The sequence below is a fragment of the Hoplias malabaricus genome, chromosome 8 (assembly GCF_029633855.1).
Source record: "Hoplias malabaricus isolate fHopMal1 chromosome 8, fHopMal1.hap1, whole genome shotgun sequence".
Classification (NCBI taxonomy): Eukaryota; Metazoa; Chordata; class Actinopteri; order Characiformes; family Erythrinidae; genus Hoplias; species Hoplias malabaricus.
Genome location: NC_089807.1, coordinates 31,146,792 through 31,159,961, shown reverse-complemented (window position 1 = coordinate 31,159,961; position 13,170 = coordinate 31,146,792). Strand labels below are relative to the sequence as shown.

The 13,170-nt window shown below is 40.2% G+C and overlaps 1 protein-coding gene across 1 annotated transcript in view; it reads left to right on the top strand.

The window, feature by feature from the left end:
• The first annotated feature begins 3,817 nt into the window (after positions 1 to 3,817).
• Positions 3,818 to 13,170, top strand: part of LOC136705989 (synapse differentiation-inducing gene protein 1) — a 34,387-nt gene continuing 25,034 nt past the window's right edge. Inside the window, exons 1-2 of the mRNA XM_066679853.1 lie at positions 3,818 to 4,276; positions 10,535 to 11,179. Of these exons, the coding sequence (XP_066535950.1) occupies positions 10,634 to 11,179 (546 nt within the window). The 5' untranslated portion in view covers positions 3,818 to 4,276; positions 10,535 to 10,633. The remainder of the gene's footprint in view (positions 4,277 to 10,534; positions 11,180 to 13,170) is intronic.

Below are 13,170 nucleotides of genomic sequence, written 5' to 3'. Positions count from 1 at the left end.
CTCCCTTGGTTGAAATTAGCATCAGCCATCAGCAGTGATTGCAAGCCACTAGCTGCCAAGCAGATATGATGACAACAGGCTGCCCTGTTCGATACCAGCAGCAGTGATAACAGGCCACTAGCTGTGAGCAGCAGGGATGAAGGTGAACTTTGTTGATTTTAGCAGCAGCTTGCAGCAGCATGCGACCAGATACTGAGCAGCTCCAGTATTAACATAAATCCTTGGTTAACATTAGCAGCAGTGATAGCAGGCTGAACAGCCACTGAACAGCAACCTGGACACCAGGCTCCCTCATTTCAACCAAAGAGTTGTAGTTGTATGAAAACCTTTGATTTGAGTGGGGCTTTGCCATTCCTGATTTTTTGAAAAGTACACTTAAGTGGGTTTAGCACAAGTGTGGGTTGGACTTGTGACATTGACACAGAGGGGCTAGAGAATATTAGCCATCACACTTAGCCTTATATTAAACATGAGCAGACAGCAGTGAGGAAGGCATGTGTAGGCATCGGGAGCTGCTCTGAGAAAGTCTGGTGCTGCATAGGCCCCATGTCCAGTTCCTATTCCTTCAGTGGTGGAGGTGGAGAAACCTGCAAAAGATCCAGGCACCTGCAGTAAACACTGGGGGGAAACCCAGCTGACTCCCACAATAAGGGTGCCTACACACTAGACAGTGTGGTAGACACATGCACATGCAGCGCTCGTCCATCTAGAAGGCATGTATTTGGCTGGAGCAGGGATGCGGTCTGTAGCTCGAAATCCAGCGGGAAAGGAGACATATTAAAACGGGAAGGAAATATGGACCGTCAAAAACCAGACATACCAGAATACTGTGCCAGGCTGTCGCACGACAAAGTGAACCTTTACATTTTGTTAACGTGGATTCGTCCTGCGTTTTGGCCTCCCGTCCACTCAAAGCCTGTGTCAACATTTTAGGTCACTGAAAACAGAGGTTTTCAAAAAAAGCTCTCAAGGTGGAGATTTTTTAAAACACCATTGTCAGTGGCCTTGTGTATGAAGGTAAACCAAGGTTTTTCTGAAATGCTGACTTCACACCGTGTGTCAGTCTCTGGCTGAAATGCAAAAACCTCCTCACTCCCTCTAGTTAAGTACATAAGTCATTTAACTACCATGTACATGCAGCAAGCACTAGATTTCAGATTCCCACATATGAATAAATCTATATTATTCTGCATTAGAAATATATAACACACTATTAAGTTCTAGATTCAGTAATTTCATGACTTGAGTAGTGAAGTACTAGGGAGTATGGAGTGATTTAGGGTTAAGTTCTCTGTGTCTGTTATGCGTCGTGGTGTTTTGACACCTCTCTTTAAGTGGTACTATGACCCCCTACTGGACTGGCACATTAATGCAGCCATTTTCGTATTCGTCTAAATGGGGAAAATCTTCATTTTTAAAAATAAACGAATCTGTGTGGATGGGGCCTCAGTTCCCGTTTACTTTTCATGCCGGTTATACCCACGCTGAATTAATTCTGTTCCAGCTGTATTTCTGGTGCTGAACACTGCAGAGCAATACTGCATTACTACGAGGAGGTAGAATCTGTCAGGATTCATCTGTAGTGTCTGCGTTTGTGTTATTTTGGTTCTATGTATTTTCCCTCGTGTTTCTTTTAGCCACGCCCCTCACCTGTGAACTGATTCTAATTGGGTGACCAGCTCACAGGTGATACTTGTTACCCAAGTCTTTACAAAGCCTGTCCTGAGTCTCTAATGTTGCTGATCATTGTAGTCATTGTTTCTGTCTATGTTTTTACTGCCTGTTTTCTTAGTGTTTGTTCTGTGCTTGGTTGTCTTTATTAAACGCTTTTGTGTCACCACTTCTGCACTTACTTCCACCTTCATGTTTTCCCATACCCAAGCGTGACAGAAACACATCTGCATTTGTCTCCACTATTTTCACTACAGTCTGTCAAACCCTCCTCTCTTATCCATCCAATTTTGGCGCTTAATCAGAAAGAAAAATGAAAGTTATTATTACAGTCTTTTTTTTTTTCATTTTTATTGTTTTGATCACTATGATTAATATTTTTTGTTTGTTTACTATTCCCTATATTTTCCAAGAATAGTACAGTAACTAATATTTGTATGTAAATAGAGGAACACATCACCCCCTTAACCATTGATTCTCGTCCTGCTTCTTAATTTTCGATATTCCTTGACATGAATGTAAAACACTAAGTTTGTTCTATGCAGTTCTAATGTGCATATTGGACATTTCTCAGATGACTCGCTCTTCTTTGAACATCAGTGATACCATGAAAGCAGTATGCAAGCTGAGGCAAGAATGGAGCAATCGGCCAGAGCACAGCTTCTAAGACGTGGCTGATGTGTGGGAAACACAATAAGGGTTTAATTGAAAGTAGGAAGGATTCAAGGGCCTAGAGAAATAATAAAGGCAGAGAGAAGATAAAGGAGGGAAGAGAGAGCTTTGGGATATTGCTATGGTGATAAAGGACCTGCCTATACTACCTACATTGTTATAAGGAATAGTGCTTTCTGCAGGCCATGCACACTGGTAGGAAAGGACACATCTTTTGTATAGGCTGCTTCATTTTAGATCATTATTATGCATTTTCATTGTAATTTAATTTTCTTCAAAATGAAGTGGACAGCACTGAAGGCAGAGTTGTATTTTAAGGCCTCTTCATATGTTTGAAAGGCCACAGAAATGTTTGATATTATGATACTTTTGTTGACAATTCACTAGATTACCTCTAACAGTGTCCTTTTTAAGAAGTCAGTCTGAGGTCATTTCAGTGTTCTCTCTGCTGACTGGGTTTACACACTGTTCTCCAAAGCTTCATCCATCTACTTAAGGCCTCCATAGAATGTTTATCAGCCCAAAGCTCAAAAGTGGCTCATGCCAGTATTAGGGTAAAAAGAGTTAGGCCTTTAAAGCAAATCCTCAATCAGAATGCAGCCAGTTCTGTCCTCTGTGAACTATATGTGAGGCAGTCACACATGACACATGGAACAGCTTGGACTCAAAGTGGATCATCCTTAGGCATATTTGTGTTCAGTTTTGTTCATTCAAGGCAAATGGAAGCTCGTTTCCACCAAAGAGAGAATAATTTACTTGTTTGTGGCATGTCAAAATATTGGGTTTCTCAAAGTAATGATGACTTTTCTTTAAATATTGCACTGCGATTGACTGAGGCCCTATTCCTGTTGTGTGGACAGGGAATCTGAATGGGCTCCTGATACACTGCAACACTAATTTGGATGAGTGGTTGCAGGAGTAGAATGAATAAATAACTATAACGACTAATATTGACTTAATATTTCAAATAGCTTTTCAAGATCTAGAGACTTCAATATATAAGATTTGTGAGTAAATATTTTCAGAAAATAGGTCACAGTTGAGAGATATCTACTACATAATCTATATTATTTATAAATACCTGTCATCATTATCGAAGATATATAATTATTCAGATACATTAACAAATTATTTAGAAATCATAAACCATGACCAAGAGCTACTAAGTCGGTACTAAGCTGTATAGTGTTTTTTTTCTGCTCCACCTGGTATGCTCTTGTCTGTCACCAGGTGGCAGTGTTACACCACTTGAACTTAGGCCACATCAAAACGACCAAAGTTTATAACGGTACACTTGTTAAGCTCTGACAGTGTCAGCTGATCAATTTTCAATAGTCTTTAACATCTGTGAGAGGTGTTATAACAGGTTCTCCTCGAGCCTGGAGGAAACTGAAAGGATTTTAAAGCAATTGATTGTGCGCCGCGCGCTCCCGTCTCCGCGGAGGAGCAGCGGGTTCCAGACTGCGCGGGATGCGCTGAAGCAGCAGTCGTGCTGGCCTGCCTCTCTCTCTCTCACACACACACACACACACACACACCCTGGAGCTCAGCAACCTGGACGGACCGTTGGCTGCGTCCGAAACCACACTCTACTGTACTACACACGCTGCACTCAGTAGTGCCCTCGTAATTGCGGTGTATTCTGTTCTGTTCTCCGTTCAGCAGTCTGTGCTGCTGCGCTGTTTTACACGCAGACCTCATCGACCGCAGTCAACATGAAATATCGCCTGCGCGAGGTGCGCGTGTCCGCCACTTGGACACATCTCTTCAGCAGCGCTCCCCGGTCCCCGACTTGTTAAAGACGCGAACAGCAGCCTGGACACCCCGGACCTGGTCAACATTCCTGTATAATTCGCGACACGAGGCGAGAAAACCCACAGCAGTTTGACCGCGAGAGCCGCTGCAGTTCATCGACTCGCGTTCAGCTGGAGAGGTAAGCGGCTCTCTCTACAGTCACATCACGAACTTGTAGCTACAGCAAACGAGCGACTGCAAAATGGTGACAGGGCAGACCTCGAAGACCCCCGTAGACCCTCAGGAGTGTTTATGACAGAAGAAAACTAACCGCTGCTTTTAACATTACACAGCCCTGATGGTGTTGTTTTGACAGCTGTCTGTGTTTACCACGGCCTCTGTACAGACACAGTGTAAATCTCAATCTAAACGGAGGCTTTTTTGAGTATTTGTAGACTGCAGAGCCACGGACAGCTCCTGGTGTGACCCTAAACATTTGGCACTTTAATTTGGCACGACAAAATTCATCAGTTGAACCACGGTAGAAATGAACCTGCCTCAATGTTTGATGTTTACTGCTGTATAGATTTCTAAGGCTATGTCAATTTAAGCTTGCAGCAGCTTCATTCTAATTCTAAACAGAGGGAAACACAAGTAGGCTAACAATAAACAATAAATAAAAAACAAAAACACTAAACAGTACTTCTGACAGACAGTGTACACAGAGGAACTATGACAAAGAATGGTGCATAGATATAGAGATGTGTGAACATTTGCAGAGAACATAGGAGCATAAAAGGTTCTCTACCAAACGTTGTTTCACTTGAAACACATCAAGCTGAGAAGGTTCTTTAAAGAACTCCACTCCAAAAAAGGCCCTGAAAATCTGGAAAAAATAAGACTGTCTTCAGACTGTCACAACTGAGAACTCCTTAAAGATACATCTAGTGTTTTTTTAGAAGAGGATATTGAAACATTACATTTTCCTAGAGAAAAAACAACCCCCAATATTCCTCATGGAACCTTCATTTGTAGAGTCCATATTAAATTAGTCATTTAAAGGACCTTTTAAGTATGTCCTCTACACAAGAAGTGTTCCGCTGCACATAGGGTAGCTTTAAATATATTGTTCCATGATGTGCCAATATGAATTCTGTTATTATCTGGAGCGACTGTAAAAGGTTAATTATTATAAATAGTTCTTAAAATAACCTGTTGCAATGTTTGTATATAACAACAAATTGGATTCTGCTGTAGTTCTTGCATATAGTTTTTAAAGAACCTTTACAAAAGGTCTTATGTAGCCCCTTAATACGCTCGTACAATATATATATATATATAAAGACCTGTTTTGAAATTGTTCTAGCACCAGTGGAATTGATATTTGTCCTAGAAAACGCTTTTTCTTTATAGAGGAATGCAAAGGATTCATATTAGTTCTGTTTCTAACCACTAGTGTTACTAAGGAAGTTTTGAGGAAACACTTTACAAAAGCCAGACTCGTAACTGTGTAACGACCCCTTAAAAAACTTAAACTTGATTCGATAAAAAAAAAAAAATCATTATTATTAATAATATTGCAGCATATATCACACATTCCAAAATTAAACACTCATCACACAGGCTATTACATTTCAAATGCCCCTTGAGGCTAGTGAAATAGCTGCAGACCTACTCAGATGACAATAAATAATAGTTTTACATTAGCACACAGCATACAACCAGCAGATCATATTGGAATATGGCAGTTCTTCTCCCTTGAATACATTTCACATAACAATAAGCCAGTCCAGAGACTCTGACAGTGTAAAATCCACACTGATGGAGATCAGACAGCAGCACATCTGACATAAGCCAGTGATTACACTAAGCACTGCAGGTGTAAGCTGCTCATCTTTTCAGCAGTGCTAAATTGTGCTCCCACACTTTCAAAAAGGCTTAGTGACAAATGCATTTCACATGTAATGGCCAATTCTTTTTGTTGGTTTCAACCAGGTGACAAGCTTCCAGCTTTCATTCAGACATTGTGTGACACTTAATGCGATATCTGTTAATTTGTAAAATATGTCATAAAACACTTTATTAGCATGCCTAAAGCATGCATCAGTGCCATACACCACAAGACTAAAATGATCTTTTCACACACTGAAAGAAACCACAAAGGTATTTTAAGTCCTTCAGTGGCAAATAACGCTGAAATCCTTCTAAATACTTTCAACAATCTTTAGCCTTTCCAGTTCTAAAGCATCTAATTGGTCACAGGGCACTGCACAAGTAGCAAAAACTGCTTTTGGTTCTCTTCTCAGTGCAGTGGAACAGAAAGACATACAACTGAGGGTCAGTGACATTGTAACTGAAGTTTTCCTGGACAAAGCCAGGATTTCCAGATGTGCTAAGGACTTAAACCCAAATCCAGTAGAGCCGTACACACTCACAGAAAATTTGAAATATTATGTGCTCTCCCTGTGACTGCATGGGTTGCCTCCTGGTGCTCCGCTTTCCTCCCACGGTCCAAAAACTCACGTTGGTAGGTGGGTTGACGACTCAGGGGTGTGTGTGCGTGTATGTGTGTGTGTGTGTGTGTGTGTGTGTGTGTGTGTCGCCCTGTGACTGACTGGTGCCACCCTCCGGGGTGTGTTCCTGCCTTGTACCCAATGATTCCTGGTAGGCTCCTGAACAGGAGAAGCGGTTACAGATAATGAATGAATGAATATATTATGTCACATGTTTTGAAGGATGTTTTTGAAAACTGGATTGCATTATATTTATGAGGGATATTAATAGATAACAAGGCCATCTTCTGAGCTAGCTGTTGATTTGGATATGTCTATCAGATGTGGGTGTACAGTTGTGTCATAACTAATAAGAGGAGCCCAACAAAGATTTTCAGAAGCCTTTTCATGGTGCACTACACCAAAAATAAGACTTATGTGCTGTATCGTCTTCAGCAATGGGTCATTGCTCATTTTGGACAAAGCATCTTCCTGCTGAACTTAGCAGAAAGTATGTGTAAACTCCTGGGAACTTGGCCATGTAGTTTTAGATAAGAGAGTAGTGCAGGCAGAGGCAGGAATCAATGGCTCAGGGAAGCATGACAGTGTGGGCTGCATTTACATAAATGGAAAACAATCCATATGTCTTTTAGGAGTTCTAAAAAACAGATCAAGGAAATATTGGGTAGCTTCTGATGACGCCAAGGCATTTGTAGTAGTGATCATGCATAAATGTTTTATAGCTGCACTATATGGCCACAAGGTTATGGACACCAGCTAATCTAGCATTTCTTTCTGATATGAAGGACACTAATTACTCTCCCCTTTACTTCAGTGGCAGATGAAACATTAGATGCTGAAACATTGTAGTTGGGGTGTGACTGCATTCAGCCAGATAAACAGTGAAATAAGGTAATGAAGTTGATTGATTAATCTCAAAAATCCCAAAAGCATTGAATGGGGCTACTTCATTCTAGAGAACCACCAACGCTGGTGGGATTTAGACCCCTCTAGCAGGCACCTGACATTCAACATGGTGATTTTTAGGATCATGTGCAGCTATTTCAACACTAATTCACTGAGGGATGTCTCCACCATTTTGCACAATTGGAGACATTAATTAATTTATAACCATATATATATATTTTAATCTGATTATTTAGCCAGCAACATGTGTGTAATACAGCATGTGAAAAACATATCATAAATGTGTAAGTGGACCATCATGTGATACACATGTGTGGTATTACAATATGGCAGTATTGAATTGCATCCTGATATGCCCTACAGATACATGCTAACCTTATGAAACACAAGATTATTAAGCAGACACAGTATATATATATACTGTAAGTTCAAAATAGCTAGATAGTTACACAACCATCTGTCATTAGGTTGTGTCTTCTTAATTGCAATCACTGCCAGTCATCAAGCTGTATCTGCTTAACTGATTAAAATATGTTAAAGTAGGGTGTTTTTTCCTCTTCATAACAGATGTAGTATAGTGCTTACACACTGCACATTACTCATCGCTGACAGTAAATTTGAAAGTCAGATATCTCTGCTTTCAGCATGTCATACAGACTCTACTATGCCTTTATAAGGATCTAGCTTTTTCAGAATAGGCGAGCTTGGAGTGGGAGAAGTATGTGGTAACACTGCACTCCTGCTGATGGTGTTGTTTTGTGCCGAGAAATGACACCTGGCTATAAAATAATTTTGTGGAAAAAAATCAAAACAAAATGTGGATAAATATTTAGAAATAAAACCTTGGATGTTGCGGTTTTTATAGATGACAATCACAGCATACTGCAATCTAGCTTTAATATTTTCATACTAAATTGTATATACATTGTAATAAGGGGAGAAATGTTTGACATTGAATCAAACAGAATGTGAATCAAATATGACTCCTTAGCAAAGCATTTAAAATAAGGTGCCACAAGGATCAATTTAATGATGCCACAGAAGAAAACACTTATGATTCCCTAAAGCAGGCATATTAAATTATGTTCTGTAGGCTCGAGTTGCTAAAATTGTCTGCCAGCAAAGGTTCAAACCTCAGGATGTTTTTTAACATTGCTTCTTTTGATTAATCGATTAATCGATTAATGGCAGGTTTCCTGAACATACACTATATTGCCAAAAGTATTCACTCATCTGCCTTCGCACGCATATGTATCTGAGTAACATCCCATTCTTAATCCATAAGATGTAATACGATGTTGGCCCACCCTTTGCATCTATAACAGCTTCACCTCTTCTGGAAAGGCTTTCCACAGGGTTTAGGAGTGTGTTTATGGGAATTGTGATTCTTCCAGAAGAGCATTTGTGAGGACAAACATTGATGATGGACGAGAAGGACTGGCTTGCAGTCTTCACACTAATTCATCCCAAAGGTGTTCTATCGGGTGGAAGTCAGGACTCTATTGGGTGGAAGTGCAGGCCAGTCAAGTTTTTCCACACCCAACTCACTCATCCATGTCTTTATGGATGTCATGTTGGAACAGGAAGGGGCCATCCCCAAACATTTCCCATGAAGTTGGGAGCATGAAATTGTACAAAATCTCTTGGTATGCTGAAGCATTAAGACTTCCTTTCACTGTAAGAGTTCCTTTCACCTGTGGCCATGAAAGTGATCAGACGTACTGAATTCAAAGATCTGGATCAGAAAGTGAATAGTTTTGGCAATATAGGGTATATGACACCCTTAAAACCAGCTGCAGGATGAATGAAAATAAACAGCTTCATTCAATCATCTTTAAAATAAAAGTATCTTTAAAAATAAGTTCTGAATTAACTTATTAACCTTATTTAGGAATTCATTGTCTGAATCCGCTTATTCAATTCAGGGTTGCGGTGGGTCCAGAGCCTACCCGGAATCACTGGGCGCAAGATGGGAACACATCCTGGAGGGGGCACCAGTCCTTCACAGGGTTACAAACACTCACAAAAACCTTTTGAGCCGCCAATCCACTTACCAACGTCTGTTTTTTGGATCGTGAGAGGAAACAAGAGCACCAGGCGGAAACCCATGTGGACACGCAGACTCCTTACAGGCATTCACCCAGAACAGGACTCGATCCCACAACCTCCAGATCCCTAGAGCTGTGTGACTACGACACTACCTGCTGCACCACTGTGCCACCCAGCAACATGTCTATACTGTGTAAAAAATTGGTAGTCAACAACAAAATTGATTTGCACAAATAAGTGACTGCATTAACTTGATTAACAGCATTATAATCTCCTACATTAGATGTCCAGAAAAAATAACCTGTCCTGGATCACAATAGAACCTTTACTTACTCCAACTCTGACACAAAGCCCACTAATGGGGATGATTGCCATTATAATCATACACAAGAAAAGATGTAAAATATCCTATGCCAATCTATTAGAGCTTCACCAGCAACAGCTTATTTGCATAAAAGTGACAGAGCCCTTTAAACGACTCTGAAAGGGACTGAAACTGGCAAGAATAGAGCGGGTGATCTCTCTTTATGTGAAAGTGATATTGTGCAAAGCCCATAGACCTATTCTAACTTGTTTAAAAAGTTGTATAATATGTCCCCTTTAAGAGCAACACTCTGTACAAGTTCTTGAAACTTTTCAATGTCTCTGGGCTTTGACACTCACTAAAATGGTTTACTACCGTGTCCATTTTTATCTCTCTCTTGTTGAGAGGTGTGAACTGCTTTTACTCTCCTTTCACTCCTCATTGCTCACTAGCAGATTAACACAGTCACAGCATTTCACAGACAGAGTCTACAGTGTACCAGGAACCATATAAACCCAAATCTCTGGATTTTTTTGGCAAAAAGATATTGTTGGCATGTCTACTTTACATATGTTATTGGCCTAAAATGAAGTTGACCCTAAATAGAAAATGAAAAGATAAACCGTGATTAGACCTCATAATATTATTGACATAACTCACATTACCTGCTCTGGTTTTCTTGTAGGAGGGAGCAGGATGATGCTTCGCCTTCATGTCTCATCAGCATCACACATGAGGGAAACCAGCAACAGGGCAGAGACCTTCCCAACTCACTGAAACCAAAATGGAATCAGGGCCCCAAAAGGAGGAGGAGAAGGATCCTCCTGCTCAACGGAAGCCATCTTCATCAGCAGAGGGTGGGGACTCGGGGCCTGAAAGCTGCAAACGCAATGGCCTGATCAACACTCGTGGTGTCATGGTGGAAACTAAGGAAGGTCTTGTGTCTGTGTACTCTGCCCCACAGTATCAGGGCCATGTCGTTGTTAACCTCTCACCCCAGCGGATGGGCCAGGACAGCAACGGGACACAGGTCAGTGGACGCCACCCGCAGGTACTCAACCCCAGTGCCCTTCCCCAGGCCATGGACCCCTTCTACAGGCCCAACCTCATCCTGTACCCGGAGGGTGTTCTGAGGGCATGGGGGGAGGGAGGGGAGTGCTGTGAGACCACATTTATTGAGGATATGGCTCCAGCCTCAGCTGGTGCCGCCGTCACCAAAGACGGAATCGTTTTCACCGACAGCAAGTTCCTGGATTTGTCTATGGATGATGCCAAAATTCAGACGCTCTCCTACGATGTGGATGACGACGATGAGTTTCAAGAGCTAGAGGTAAGATTAATAGCAGATGTACACAAGACAAGGCCAAGACAGGTAATTAAAAACTGGGATAGCACTGGTAGTTTTAAGCAGTGAAAGGTATGACAGTCCATTAGTTTTCACTAAGCTGTATCAAAATTGACATGCTAATAATGCCATATTAAGATAAATACTTTATTTTTTAAATATGCTGTTAAACCTTGGTCCTGTTTTGACTCACAAACCTTCATCCATGAGTTCACCTTGAAGCTTTGCTGCTTGTGTGCTATATGTTGCTATGATTTTCATATTGAGTTACTGAAGGTAGGTAATGTAAGTACTGTAATTATTGTAATGTAATGTAATTTATGTAATGTAACTACAAGCACTTAATTTTTTTAGGTTAAAAAAAGAATATAATACAAATGCAATTTACCAGGATTAATACACCACTGTACACCATCAATTGCAATTAATTATTTGAATTGTTTTCTATTAAATAAAAATAAATATCATAAAAATTAAAAACACAGTTTTTTAGATTATGTTCTCTACCCAACTAAAAAAAAAAATCCCAATGAGACACATTACAAGGGGGAAGACAGAAATAGCTGCTTTATGTGAAGGCATTAAAGGATAAAATTAATTCCAAATAATTTCATGCAACACTCACTCTATATAAAGGCAGCTGTTTTTTTACATGGTGTAGAAATGGTAAAGTCTTTAATAATGCCATATCTAGTAAATATAATTTATGTATGCACAAGTTTGTTTATTGCACAGGCTTTCAAATGGCATGTATTTTCTTTTGTTCATTCTACATGATTTTCTACCTTTTTTATTTATTATTTTTTGTAACAGAACAGAATGATGTTTTTTTTTCTACAAAGTGATTTGTAAGTCATTGTCTTTCATTTCACACCATCCAGTCTTAGGTTGGGTTTGCAGAGCACGTTTCTCTGGTTCTTTCCTCATGACTGATTCTGAGTGTGTGTGTGTGTGTGTTGGGGATGCTGGGTGTTAGAAGGGCTGTGAGTGGAGTGGCAGTCTGGTCGGTCAGTTTCCTGCTGCTGCCCGCCTGGCCAAGCCACCTGTTCAAATTCAACCATGCAGTTCTGCAGATCCCTGTGAGGTGACAGTAATGCTGATAGAGAAAAGAAACATGCAGATGTTCAGAGGAGCCTAATCTGTGATGCTTCCATTTAACTTAAATTAATAAAAGTAGTCTATGCAGTGTGTTTTGATTTCTAATTGTGGATGGTAACTAGTATGCTGTTACTGAGAAGCGTACATGGCAACTGTTTTTTAATGTTTAAGCTTTGCTGCGCATTTCCAGCTCTTAAACATGATTCATGAAGATGACATTCAACGGACTATTAACATTTTTTATGACCACTTCCACTTAACATTTAATTATTACCTTTGTTCACATGTCCGTGTGGTGTTGTTTAAATGCTAGAAGAGAAATTATGAGCAGAATAAGCATCAACACCATGGCTGAGCAGTTCTAATAGGAAATTGCAGTGTTACAAACATAGTCTTAACGGGTAGATTGAGGCCCAGTTTTCTGATGTTATAAATCTAAGGAATTAATCCTGTCACTATACAGATTAGATTTTTAGATCTGTAGAAAAGAGGTGGCTGGGTAAATGGAGATTCGGGCATACAAAATTCAAGTGAAAGTTCAGTTACATCTAACCAACCTTTAAGGCATTTGGGGATGCTTTTTTTTCCAAATATGTAATTTTCATGAACAAAATGTATTTATTAAAATTTTAAAACAAAGGAGGCTGCAAACTTTTCCAGTTCTCACACTCTAAATGAATCCAAACTCATTCAGTGAGAAAAGTGCTAAAACATTGTTTAATATTAAAATGTCTTACTTTGTTTATCTATTTCTTTTTTTTTTTTTAGAAATTACTTTTTGGTAGCTGGGCGGCACGGTGGCGCAGCAGGTAGTGTCGCAGTCACACAGCTCCAGGGGCCTGGAGGTTGTAGGTTCGATTCCCGCTCCGGGTGACTGT